The sequence below is a fragment of the Oxyura jamaicensis genome, chromosome 1 (assembly GCF_011077185.1).
Source record: "Oxyura jamaicensis isolate SHBP4307 breed ruddy duck chromosome 1, BPBGC_Ojam_1.0, whole genome shotgun sequence".
In the NCBI taxonomy this organism is placed as follows: domain Eukaryota; kingdom Metazoa; phylum Chordata; class Aves; order Anseriformes; family Anatidae; genus Oxyura; species Oxyura jamaicensis.
In genome coordinates, this window is record NC_048893.1 from 150,186,663 (window position 1) to 150,200,862 (window position 14,200).

The 14,200-nt window shown below is 40.5% G+C and overlaps 1 protein-coding gene across 11 annotated transcripts in view; it reads right to left on the minus strand.

Moving 5' to 3' along the window:
* The window catches only part of MBNL2 (muscleblind like splicing regulator 2), a 108,685-nt gene that overhangs the window by 14,950 nt on the left and 79,535 nt on the right, over nt 1-14,200 (minus strand). For 3 of the 11 annotated variants that reach the window (XM_035319120.1, XM_035319053.1, XM_035319132.1), the window contains 3 exons: nt 8,176-8,229; nt 7,386-7,539; nt 4,081-4,116 (listed from right to left, as the gene is read on the minus strand). In XM_035319120.1, the coding sequence (XP_035175011.1) occupies nt 4,081-4,116; nt 7,386-7,539; nt 8,176-8,229 (244 nt within the window). Of the gene's footprint in view, nt 1-2,569; nt 2,665-4,080; nt 4,117-7,385; nt 7,540-8,175; nt 8,230-14,200 lie in introns of all 11 variants that reach the window. The other 8 variants (XM_035319123.1, XM_035319062.1, XM_035319077.1 and 5 more) reach the window with 7 other exon arrangements.

Below are 14,200 nucleotides of genomic sequence, written 5' to 3' on the forward strand. Positions count from 1 at the left end.
TGTTTCTTGGGCTAGAGAAACACCAAGGGTTAGGAACAGGTATTATGTGGCCTCTCCCAGTGTAGTGTGGTCTTCAGCTCTTAGGACGGTGTAAATAAACAGCAAAGTTGGAGCCTTGCCTCTTATAAAGAAGTAACTACTCCTCCTTTTCCTACTTTCATTTTATTTATTTATTTATTTATTTTTAGTAGCTTTTAAAGGCTTACAGTGGCTTAAACAAAGACAGGAGTGAGAAGAAGAAAGACAGTGATGGCACGCTGCAGAAGCCAATGAGAAAACCTGCTGGGGTGGGGCTCATCCCCTCCAACTGTGGTGCTGCAGAGCTTTAGTTGCTCATCTAACTTCCTTCCACAGCCAACAGAAAGAGGCAAGACCCTCCACGGCTATTTATCTTGCTCCAACAAGGACTTCTAGAAGAGCAGATGAACTGCATGCCGAGCTTCCCAATGGCTGAAGTCAAACAAGTGGAAACCCATCCCTGGGTTAAACCATCCTCTAATGTCAGCATGGAATTATATGTATACAGAGAGAGAGAGAGACATGCATGCAACTAACTAAATAAATACAGACACTTTTACAACTACTGTTATATTTAAAATGCTCTAATCCACCAACGCAAACAAAATCTGCATTGGGAAAGGAGTGGCTGTGCCTGCTGTCCTGGTAGGTGAGAAAAAGCATTGGGGCACACCTCAGTCTCCCAAGCAGCACAAGTTACTTCTGTGAAAGTATTCCCTGTAAAAAGCCCTCCGACTGCTTACTGCTCTTTCTGTGGGTGCCTATATCTTTGTTCAACCTCAGCCACAGCCTGCACCTCTGGTGCTCAGAGGGTGCCAAGGAGTCTGTGGCTGCCTTCCCACCACCCTCCCTGGGCATCTCCTCCACAGCAGTGCATGGTGACCCCCTCCCCCAGAACAGCCCAATTTTCTCATTTTCCATTCTCAAGTGCCACGCTGGGATCACATCACTGCCCTGGGCACCACCAAGCAGACCTTGTTCTTCTGTGCTCCCTACCAAGAACCTGTGATCCCACACACCCACAGGTTCTTCGGCCTACGCAGCCAGAGTGTCGGCCTGCTACGTTACCACACCCGAAATGCAGAAGGGAAGGATGGTTAAATGCATCATCTGCCTGGTACACCTTCTTCCTCGTCCTCCTCGGGTGTTTTCTTCATTAAAACAAGCCAGCCCTCAGAAAGGAGCACACAAAATGACAACCCTCTTTTGATGAAAACGCTAGAAGCACAAACATCACAGTCTTGGCAAACAAGCCTTTCAAAAAAATGAAGAGAAGAGAAAATGGACTGGTTTGTGTTTCTTTCAGAAAGTAGGGTGTATTTCAGAGGTAGTATATTTTTCCTAGATTTTTATAAATTCTTACAGCAAAATCAGTTTTTTTGTGAGATATTTAACCCATTTTGGGACTTAAAAAAAAAGAAAAAATAAATAAACCTGCTAGTATAACATTATTAAGCAAAACATTTTCACTATTTTCCTCATAATTATTTGGCAGGCGGAGGGAATCACTCAACAGGTGTGTGTTTCTGCTAGGTCTGCAGCAGCATGTTGGTCTGGCCGAGAGCAAAACAAGGGGAGACATGTTTGGGACACAGCCCTTTTCTTTCTGTTGGCTTCTTGTCCTCTTTGCAGCTTGGCCCCTCCAGACCTGAGGAAAAACAGGGCATCCCAGGTCTTTCGTGGAAGGGCCCAAGTGTGGTCACAAAGCAAGGAAAAGCCAGAGCTGAGCCTCCGTGGAGTGAAGGGAAGAATCAATGCTGCCCGCAGGGAGCTGCAATAGATACACCTCCCTATGGACCAGGTCCTACTGGAGGAGGGGGAGACCCTAGCAGAATGAAAACTGCCATTAACATAACAAACCGCAGAAGAAAAGGAGAAAGTATCATCTTGCCTAGTCTGTCTCCACCAATAATCCTGGGGAATTGCTGAAATAATGTCCTTCCTTAGGGAAATACTCTTTCCAGGTCAAAGATATTCTTTCAAACATAAAGCAGACACGGTCATAAATACCTCGAGGACTGTTTTGATCACTAGCATTTACAGAAAACATTCAGTTTTTTTTTTTCTTTCATTATTTTTTAGCTGCCTTGTTCCGCTGGTTATTTCAGACAGCTTCCATGCTTACAAATTAGTGACTTCCACACACTGCATGGAGAAGGTTACATTAACACACCTGAATATTTGGAATCTGTGATGGTCTTCATTTGAACGTAAGGAGTTAATAACAGACTATTGTAAGCAGTCCAGTACTACGGTGATTCTAACTTCAGCTGGGTTAATTACACAATAATTAGGTACAAACATCGCAACACAAAACACAGCTACATCATTATTTGCAACAAATGTTAACTCTAAATAAGTGCAACCTGTCCCACAAACACTTGCTATAAACGACTTAAAAATAAAAGTAAAAATTTGATGGGGTAAACACAGAGAAAAAAAAAAATTCTCCGGGAGAATTTTTTTTGTTAAAAAAATAAATGTAAATAAAAATCTCAGCACTCATTTAGAGTTCGGGATCTTGTGAAAGAAAGCTTTAAAAGGAGCAAACCTGATTTGCTGTGGCTGTTGCGGCGAAGGGAACACTTGTTGCAGGAGTTGTTGCTGCAGAGACAGTGGCGGCCGTAGCGTTGTGCATCATGGGTACTTTCAGGAGGGGAACCATGGAAGCAATGAACAGGAGGGTGCAGCATTATGGTAAGAGAAGTGGTATTTTTGGCATGGTGAATATCAAGAGCGGCAAGCCATCGTCATGGGTTAAACCGGCAGATGGCATGCAATCACAGTGCAAAGCGAGAAAGCGTGGCGGAGAAATAAAAAAAAAAAAGGGAAAATAGCTTATTACAAGTACAATTAAAGGAAGGTTGTCAACACAATCGGCGATTCCCAGAAAAAAAAAAAAAAAAGAGCAAGGAACATCGAAAATGAAGATGTTATCGCAAAGAACGGGATAACTTATGTAATAAGTAAGGCCTCTGCCAAAATAGCCTGGTACCTGAGAATTGTTACAGGGACGATTTTTTTTTCTCCCCAGTGTTGCCATAAAGCACTCCAAAATAAAAGTCTACTTAAAAACAGGAGTGTTTGGAACTGGGAAGGAAAATGGTAACTGTTTATCTTAATTTTTAAACAGAATTAAAACCAAATTATTTTAATGCATCTTCATTTTTAAATAAGCCAGATACTCGCTGTCTTCCTTTATAATCCAATTTATGCATTTTTTTTCTACTAGCACTGCATAACTTCTAGGCTTTACCAGAGTTAAATTGCCATCTGCGTTGAGGCAAAAATCAGAAGAAGTATAATAATCATTTTTCCTGATTTAAATATTATTTTTGATCTAAAAAAGCAAGGTCAATTTTGTGAAAGTTGCTGCTTTTGCTCATTTTAAGAATGAATTTTAATCAGCATCTTCATGAGAGAACACTAACTTCACGTTTTAAAGGCTTGGTGCTTTAACTGCTTATCTGAGTAGTCCCACAGAAAAATCACTGGGATGGGGCTACAGAATAGAAGGAAGATTACTTTTCCATCTTAAAGTCAGTTGCACTGGACTTCAATTTTGCATGCCCCAACCGTTCATTCCAAATGTATTTAAAGGAAGAGTAAGATTCAGATCATGGGTTTCAACAGACCCTTTGTGGATCACAGCACGCATTTCTGGGAAACGCTGATAAAACTTTCTAACACACAGCAAAAAGGAGAAATAGGCACACCACTATGAAACTTTAAAACACTGATGAAACTTGCTGGCTTTTCCAGTATTTTATGATTTTATAGTACTAGACAATATAAAATATAAAGAGAAATAAAACTTTGGAAACTGAAAAGCAGACTGGAATTCATGATATTATGCTTTTGCAGTGTAGTTGTTATAGCAGGTGATATCACATCTAAACTGCAGCTTTCATCTACAAATCTAAATACTGCACAAAGTCAACCAGAAGGACAAGTGAACCTTTAATTCTAGTCATTGTCTAAATCTTGCCTAGGATTTTTGAAACAGGTGAATATACATCATATACATTATAAAAGAGATCAATAAAGAAATTTGGAACCTACCAATACTGGTAGCGGGTGTCATGCACAAAACTGACCCTGCGTGTCATGCAATGATAGGTGAAAAAAGTGGATAAAGGGAAGAAACAGGTTAGCTGTTTAGAGTTAACATTCAAAGTGAGATTCAAGCATAACCACAGATAAGTAAGTTAGTTAAATGAAATTTTAAGGTCATTCATAGTTTTGCTTTAACACTAAAAATGTGATTATGTTCACATTAAATTCCTACTTGGGTATACTATATGATTTTGGGCATGTTTCTGGGTGCACACAAGATACTTCATAAGCTCTTTCATTCAGTACTTTTACCCTTTCATTTAGTACTACTGCAGCAACAGGTTTTTTGTTTACAGAAACATCTCTGATTAAATATCACATTATCTGGCAATTTTAGAACTCACTGCATAATTCAGCGAGCTTAATGCTGCACAGATTCATCCACTTTTTGTGCAGCAGAGAAAAAAGTTAAAATGGAAGTACCCAATATCACTCTGCAGAAGCTTTGTCAAATTTACGTTTAATGTTAATGTATGTGTTCTTAATGCAAGGCATGAAGCAGAGGGGAGTTTCTGACCAGCGAAAACACTACTGGGACAGTTCCCAAGCTAAACACATCTAGGTGTGTATGTACCCTTGCAGCAAAAGGTTCCACAGGCTTTGGTGCTGAGTCCACCTTTAGCCTTTCTAAAAAGACAAAATGAAAAATAAAAAATCAATCAATCAAACAAACAAACAAAAAAAAAACAACGTGTTTTCAGTACCGTGCATATAGCAAGCTGGTGAAGGTGAGGAGGCAAGGAGACTACCGCCACGTACACACATATTTGATATAGAATCAAATATGCTTCCTGTATTCCTGTTTAATTATTACAGCAGCCTCTTCCCCGCCCATCACAGCAGCAGCAGCATAACTATGAATGACCTTACCAAAGAACAACCCCCAGAGAACACACACGGTTCCTAGTCTAGCGGCCATAAAAACGCTAACGAACAGCAATGGGAGGAGAGGAGAGAGAAGATCTGTTGTTTTGAGATCGTTCACCAGACAAGAAGGAGAGGTGATGAAGCAATCAAACTGATGTAAAACATGGGAAGTGCAAAAATTTGAAGGTAAGCCATGCTCAGTGAAGCCCCACACGTTTTATTAGGGGAGCAAGTGGTTAAGAAAGCAGAGAGGTTATATAAAACAATTACGTTTTATATATATTCCAGCAGCAAAACTTGTCTTAAAAGTTAACTTTTTTAACACACACGAACACACACACACAAGGAACACATTTGAAAATTATACCAGTTCAGAAAATATCACATTGTCATTTAAAACCCAACAGATAACGTCATGCATTGCTCCTTAGGGCCAGGTGACATGACAGGCCTCGTACCCACCAAATCCAACCTCCTCTTGGACCTCCCAGGAAACACGGGAATATTGGATAAACTGTCTTTAACAAAAAGCACTTTACACCCACTCATATAGAGCAGGTTACCTCTTTCTAGCCTCCTCCCACACCTCACTCCTCTCCCTAATGCCCTAATGGTGTTCACAAAGAGCAGGAGGTTCAACACCTTGAGAAAGGTTTTCCACTCCAGGCCTGGGCTCCGTCTGCTTTGTTATCTCTCCCTCTCTTCCTTTTTGAGCGCTTTTTTTGGGCTTGCCAACAATCTGGCCCTTAAGGTTTGGTTCCAAGATCCAGCCTTTCTACCATCAGAAATTTATAAGGTACTACTGTAATTACAGCCATTAACCAGAAAGAGGGATGGACAATAAATGGCACAAAGAATGAGCTAATTAAAGAATCAATGGCACAAAGAATGAGCTAATTAAGGAATCATGAGCACTCAAAAATGTGGAAAATATCCAAACGCTATTTCACTGAAAAAAAAGTTTAAACTATTTTGCATAGTTAATTTAAAGTCTATGGCAGTTCCTTACAATAGTGATAAGCCCTGAAAGGGAGTGCTTAAGAGAAGGAGTAATGCATCTCAGTACAAATTGTTAGGGTTATGATATACAATAAATTTCTACATCGTTAAGCACAGGGCAGTCTTCCATTCATGTCCAAATAGGCAGTCTCACATTTTTTTTCAAATACTCCCATAAATGTCTGTATGTTTTCTGCCACAGATATGCTGGTGCACGAGTGTGCTAAAAATACAGCATTCTATAACTTGCTCTTATCAACACACAGGGGCAGGCTCCAAGGTTGTTACTCAGGCCTTATAGCAAAATCTCATGAAGTCAATGCCATCTGTGTTTGTTTTCATCCTCAGAGACATACGGGGATGCTGATAGATTGGGCAATCCTCGCGTGTTGTGTTTCATTCCCTGTTATAACCAGCATTATTTCTATAAACTAAAATAACGTTGTTGAAGTGTTAAGTGCATTTGCAAACATGTTGTTGTAAAGGCTTCTGACCGTTCTCCACGATCACGTTCTGATACCAGAACATGCTATTTGTCAACCGCAGACCACATCACATCGTTCCTTAGAGAGGATGTTCAGCTGCAGCAAGTTCGGAGCAGGGGCGACTGACATAATTTAAGGGATTCTGGTGTCACTGTTTATGCAAATACCAAGTGCTTTTCTTCTTTTGTGGTGTTGAGGAGGAGCCCCAGCACCAGCACCGTGGTGCAGCTCAAGCCTCTGGATGATCGGATCTCACAGGCTTCTGCTCACTGACATGCAAAGCGCGTCCTCTCACCTTTGGCTCGCCCGGACGAAGAACTACAACCTCAGCTATTAGCTGCAAATGCTAGGAAAAGTACTGGTAGCATGACAAAAGGAAGGCCATGAGAACAAACCTGATGCCTCCAAGCCCCTTTAGTGCCGAGGCGGGGAGCAATTTGTTTTGAGGATGCTCCTGTGCAGGTATGAGCAGAAGGCTCGTGCTGGTGCACCTGTTCTCACCCTGCTGCAGAGCAGCAGCAGAGGTGCCATGAAGGGACACCCGTGGCATCTCCAAGGCGCTAAGCTTTTCCCAGCATTTTCCCAGCAGCATTCTGCCCTCTCATTCCCTGGGAAAGCTCTGGCAGGTCAAGTCAAAATACAGCCAAATCAATGTAAGAAAAAAGGGTGAACTGTGGGCGATGATGACGGAGGCTATGAAAATGGAAAGCAGCCTAACGGCGTGCCAGGATTTCAGCTTGAACCCTCACACTTTGCAGAAGGAATTAAACCAGCGTGGAAATAACTATGCAGGCCTCATCTCAAGCAGGGCGGGGAGCGTAATAAAACCTTTCCTTAAGCGCAACTGGCTGACGTAGAGGCTACCCTACACAACCTGGGGTCAGTGCGGGTGCAACATACCTGTGGGGATAAACGCTGCATGTTGCTGCAACTGAGCATTGGCAAGAGCCTGTTGGTAGTGCAAGACACTGGGATTGAAAACGGCACTGGCACCATTGCTTTTTTCAAGTGCTTGTCTCTTTGGTAAAGGGTGAAGAACACCAGGAGGAAAGGCCTGTAAATAAGAAAGTTAGTTAAAACAGCGTAATTTCTAAGGCATTGTCTGCAACATATACAAAAGTACAAAAACTTATTATTTTTAAAGCGGCTAAAGATGCCTTGCCATGCATATTAACTCAAAGCACAGCAATGTAAAATGAGTGAAATTTTGTTATTGATAGCAAAAGCATGGTACTATTAACCTAAAACTGTAGCAGCACAACTACTGAAAAGAAAGGCCTTTAAAGCAACGAAAATGGCATTTCCTTTAAATAGGCTTTCAAATATTATAGGGAGAAAAAACCACTTGTGTTTCATTGCCAAGTATGTTCTTTTAATTTAAGTATTGTTTCCTATTATTATATAGATTAATGGATTATGTTAAGCGTTTTCAATTACAAAAGCAGTTTTATCTCAATTCGACTTTTTATGAGGAGGTATTTAAAAATGAAACCATGTTAGGAACCAAACTAAATCGTCTGCGTTTATTACGTATGAGAATGAGATGGATAAATACGGTACCGAGTTTCCGGTAAATTAAGAGTATGTGAAATCATTTCTGGTTGATGTTCAAAAGAAAGCGGTACAAATTTCATTAGTTGCTTCTCCGAAAAAAGCTACATGCAAAGCAAAAGGTGAAAGGTCAAAGTACCAGGTCTACAGTTGCTTCGAGAGGTCGCTTCATTGCTTTGGCAGTCGACTGAGTCTTTTAATAACAGGCAGCGAGCACATGATGGCAGTGGGCCAATGGGATTCAAGCGAATTAACATACAGGTAAACAGCAAGCAGAGGTGCGTCATGGGAACGGCATTGCATTGTGGATAGGTGAGAAGGAAAAAAATATTCTGAATGCAATATACAACATACAAAAAACACTAGGCATGCACAACAACAAAAATGTCTTCTAAAGAAATGAATATTACACTTTCGAATTAGTACTGAAGCAAAAACGCATCTACTATACCTTAGTTAAAAGCATATAAGAGAGTAAAATATAGATGTTTGAAATTCAGGAAAGTTGAGTAAAACAGCAGCTTGCAGACACTATTAAGCATTTTATAAACACTTCACAGAGATGCAGAGAGTTTTAAGGATACTCCTACAAGAATTTCTGATAAGTTAGTTGAGTCAAATTTGCAAACAAAATCAATTTTGAACGCTAAATTTTCCAATCCAAAGCACTAGGGAAAGTTGTAATGCATTACAAATGCTACCGATGCTTGAGCTTGCAAGGTGAGGGTCTTAGGTAATGAAACCACGTAATTCACTAAGTTTGGGATTCAAAACGAGAGGTTCTCCTCTTCCATACAGAATACATAATATGTCTTACACTAACTTATCATTAATTCCTTATTTTTTTCCCTACAAGTGGGTCATTTTTGTATTTTTTTTCCTTGTGACTTACCACATTACATTGAGAGGAAAAAAAACAGCCTTTCAGAATTTAAAACATGTTTTCTAAATTTCGCTACAACCTTCAGTACCAGCTTGGGGAGCAGGGAGTGAAAACACTGCTCCCGGCTTAAAAGTGAACATTAAAGTATGACTTAGGATACTAGTTCAACATTATTAAAAAATTTAAAGAAAATATGTAGGCATAGTACATAGACATATAAATTTATGTATATTTTCATTGTAAGATTAAACCTATGGCTGATACGATGACATTCTTTTAATTTTTTTCATATAAAATATCACTTTTGAGTTTTGTAGTGCAAATAATGTTTACAAACCTTCAGAAAAAAAAAAAAAGGATTATTTACTTATAAATCAGATTTTTTCCTTTTTAAAACGTATATGCTGATATTTAGCTCTTTTTAGGATATGCTGATTATGTCCATCTTGACATCAGTATGTGGAAATGTGGAACAAAAGTATAAAAAAGAGGACAAGGCACAAAACACCTACAAATAGCTTATGGTCATGGTATTAGCTGGTGCCAACAGGGTATTTTGCAGGGTAGCCCTTGCTTTCCTCATTCACAGCTCTGTTGCAGCTATGTTGCATGAAGATTCATGGCTCCTTCCTCAACTCTCCTGCAGCACATTTCTGGATTTTATATACCTAATCTACAGGAGGATCTGCTCATCTGTCTGGATCAAGACTTGGATATAACAAGAAACACCTGATGCCAAGTGAGGATGTGGATAGCATTCTTGCATCTAAGCACGGTGCTGTGCTGTGCCACTGATGTATGGTACCCACCACGGGGGACATCGCTCCGGTAAGCTAACACAACCTCAGACCCACTCTGCATCCACCACTGATGGAAGTTACATGGAGGGGAAGTATTACAACTGAATTTAGCTTTATGTGATGATGAAGCCCATAAATTCAAACCAACATCAAGAAGAGTAGAGCATTTCAGTTAATTACTTTTATTATCCCAAACCACATCTTATCTGATCTCACTTGTTTACTTATTATCTCTATTTCTGATTGCCTTTCTCCACCTCTTCTCCATGCTCTTCTGCCCTTAGTTCCCTACTTTGAAGCTTTTTGCTGGCTTTCATCTCATCTTCCATACCAAGTTCAATCCAAAAGATTTAAATTGATCTGTTTCTAGACCTTCAACCTTGTTTCCATGTAGTCTCTCCCTCTTTTTAAGCTCTCAGACTGCCTATTCACTCCTCTCTCCCACCTTAATGTTTGATTTTGTCCTGATGGTAAAAGCTTCTTTTGATTCTTTCTGTTCCGTCAGCTAAACTCCTCAACATTTAAGCTCCTACGTAACTAACAACCAAAAAATAAACAGTTACAGACTGGATAGGAAAATGCTATGGAAAGCAGATAAAGATAATAATAAAAATTATCAAACTGTCTGAGGCATAATATTTTTCTGTTGTATGTCACACCTGTATGCTATAATGCATCCTGGAATATGAGCATGATACGCACAACTGCATGGATGAGCAAGGAGCTCCTGACTAAGCTTAAACATAAAGAAGAGAAGCACACAAGAAGTGAAGAGATGACCCATAGGGGCATCCTCAGCATGCAGGGATGGTTTAGGAGAGCCAAATCTCACCTGGAGTTGAATCTGGCAAGAGATATGAAAGGTGATAAGAAGGGCTTCTACAGGTGCATCAGCAGCAAAAGGAAGACTGAGGAAAATGCAGGCTGCTGCTGAACGGGGCAGGTGACCTGGTGGCACAAGACACAGAAAAGGCTGAGGTATGAATGTCTGCTTCACCTCAGTCTTTACTGGTAAGACTGGCCTACGGGAATCATGGGTCCTTGAGACCAGTGGGAAAGTTTGGAGTGAGGAGGATTTACCCTTGGTGGAAGAGGATCAAGTTATGGAACCTTTATACAAACTGGATGTCTACAGGACCTGAGATAAGATGCACCAATGGGTGCTGAAGAAAGTAAATGACACTCCTATCTTCAAAACGGGAAAGAAAGGAACGACAGGTCAGTCAGCCTTCCCTCAATGTCTGGGAAGGTGATGGAGCAAATCCTCCTGAAAACCACCTCCAAACACATGGGAGCCAAGAAATTGATGGGGACTAGCCAGCATAGATTTACAAAGTGGAAATTGTGCTTAACCAACCTGATTGCCTTCTACGAGACTGGCTTGGTAGATGAGGGGAGAACAATGGATGTTGTTTCTCTTGACTTCAGGAAGGTTTTCTACACTGTCTCCCATTTCACTTTCACAAACTCATTTGGTATACGCTAAATAAGTGGAAGGGGTAAGGTGGATTGAAAATTGTCTCAGCTGACAGGATCAAAGGGCTGTGATCAACAACATAACACCCAGCCTGAGCCCAGTCAACAGTGGTATAAAACTGGGAGGAGTGATTGATATAGTAGACAGTTGTGTTGCCATTCAGAGGGATCTGGACAGGTTGGAGAAATGGGCAAAGAGGAACCTCATGTTCGAAAAAGGGAAATAACACATCAAGCACCTGGGGAAGAACAGCCACAGCCAGAAGTACATGCTGGGGGCTACCCAGCTGGAAAGCAGCTTAGTAGAAAAGGTTCTTAGGGTCCTGGTGGACACCAAGCTGAACATGAATCTGCACTGTGCCCTTGCAGCAAAGGCAGCCAACAGTGTCTTGGGCTGCTGTGTCCTGGGCTGCACTGGGAAGAGCATCATGATCAACCAACCGAAGGAGGTTATCCTTCCCCTCAGCTCTGGTGAGGCCACATATGCCTTGCCATGTCCAGGTCTGGGCTCCCAGTGCAAGAAAGAAATGGACATACTAGAAGTAGTCTGTTAGAGGTGATGGAGGGACTGAAGCTTCTCTCATATGAGCAAATGCTGAGAGACCTTGAACTGATCAGAAGAAAAGATGCAGGGGGATTTCAACAGCGTGTATAATAAAATAGGGGAGTAAAGATGGAGCTAGGCTCTTTTCAGTGGTGCCCAGTGACAAGGTAAGAGGCAACGAGAACAAACTGAACTACAGAATATTTTGTTTTAATATAACTTAACAAAAATTTTACTGTAATCATGATTTAATCATGGAGTATGTTGCCAAAAGAAGTTGTAGAGTCTTCATCCTTGGAGACATTCAAAAGCCAACTAGGCATGATCCTGGGCAGTCTGCTCTAGCTCATCCTATTAGAGCAGGGAGGGTGGGCTAGACAGTCTCCACAGGTCCGTTCCAACCTCAGCTATCAGTTCATGTTTTAATTTAGGCTGTACATTATTCTGTGACTTTCCATGCTCTCTGATGCTCCACATGAATACCTGCAGCTCCCTGAGTACAATGATGGATGACTGTCCTCTAATGAGCTTTGGATTTATGCTGTATGTGGTTTATAGCCTCTGTCACAGTGCCTTTCTCCTTTCTTTTTAGTTCATATTATGAGGGTCACCTAAGACATCCGAGCAAAACTTCCTAAACTTTAGTGTACAGAAATACAGGCAGGGTATTTTCTGGTACCAGACTGCAAGCTTCATTGACCTTCAATGTTCTTACAAGTTCTGCCTCTGATGCTATAACCCCATCCACAAAGCTCACCTCCAAGAATACCCTCTGGACCAGAGCAGTGCAGACAGCTCCCCCAGGAAGGAAAACCTCTTAGACACAGTTCAACCTGGGAGCAACCTCCAAGTGAGTACTATAGCTAAGCATTCATATTTCTGCCTTATTTTTTCTCTCAAGATGCAATTGAGTATTCATGTTCATTTTTGGGAAGCCTTGCAGGCATGCGTCTCTTCTATGTTTTTCATGTATTTTTGTTGTTGTCATTCTGGTGATTTTTCATTCACTTTATCTGATTGTTTCACATCTACATTAAATAAAAAAGAGTTGGATTGAAAATAATCTTTTCTGTTTGGTAGTCTGAATATTCCATGAAAATATTTTGTATGTATTTTTCTTCAAAAAGTTACCCTGTATTACAGGTCCCAGCCTTCTTCCTCCATGACATCAGAATGCTAACATTTCAGTTCTGTCTTTCCAAATATGCTTCATCTTGCTTTGAGGCTAATGCAACTCCAATTATGGCTTATTTAAAATCACAGGACATCAATCCAACCATTACTGAAGCACACACACACACACACAAAAATTTAATCCCCTCATCTCTCTCCTTTCTTCTTTAATATTCTGTCTAGAAATATTACATTCTCTAAATGGTCAATAAATATTGCACAATAGAAGCTAATTAGAATAAAAATACAATCTCCTCTGCTTTAATTTCCAGATGGTATTCAATTTCCGCAAGCACAGGAAAGTTTAACTAAAAATCATCACGTGAAACAGTAACTGGGAAACTATAAGAGAGAGAATTTACAACTTACGAATTTTTCTTCTGTTTGGAGGTTTACTTTCTTGCATAACTTATCCTTTGTTCCTCAAAAAGTCTGGTCTTTGCTCATTTGCTAAATACAATAGCTTGGGGTAGTTATATACTGTACTGTATTGTGTTTCTGGTAGGCTCCTTACCCAGAGAATAACTGTATTGTCTATGACTATTGTATGCACTGCCCACAAGTCCACAAACCACATCTGCTTAATTATTCCTCCAGTGCCAGCAATGAGGACAATGATTCTTTGATTTACTGCCAGCAATTTTGTCTCCCAAGACAAATCCTGTGTGCTTGATTTATTTAACTTTATCAATGCCACTTCACTTAAATATAACAACTTTCCTGGTAGCAACCATAAGAGATAACCAATACTGGTAAAAGGATGGGCTGACTTGTCTGAACAGCTTTCAGTAAGAGCTTAACATTTCTGAAAATAGAAAGACCTCAATCTCTTTTTTTTTTTTTTCCTCACTACACTCACTCTGCTTTTTCCTAACTATTCCCATTTTAGTTACCTACTTTTTAACACCATTATTCTAATAGAAAATAAAGAGGTAGCATAGAGAGGTTCAAGTAACTTGCCTTGTCAGTGGGAGAGGTAAGACAGGTCTCAGCATGAGACTCATCTCACCTACCCAAAGTTCAAAAAGATATAGTCAACACTTCTTAGGCAGTGGGGAAAGATCTACAGAGACAATTCTTCCTCATCCTGCAGCGGTGGTTCGGATGAACAGCACAGATGAACGTGCAGGTTTTTCTCCACTGCCTCTGAGGTGGGACCAAGGTGTCTGGGTCAGGCTCAGGTATCTAACTGAATGACATCTTAATACAGGTCTCTTCTAGTACCAACCTCCAAAGCAAAAAATGTCTCTTTGCTTTTCTTCCTTTTCTTCCAAATTTCCACATCTAC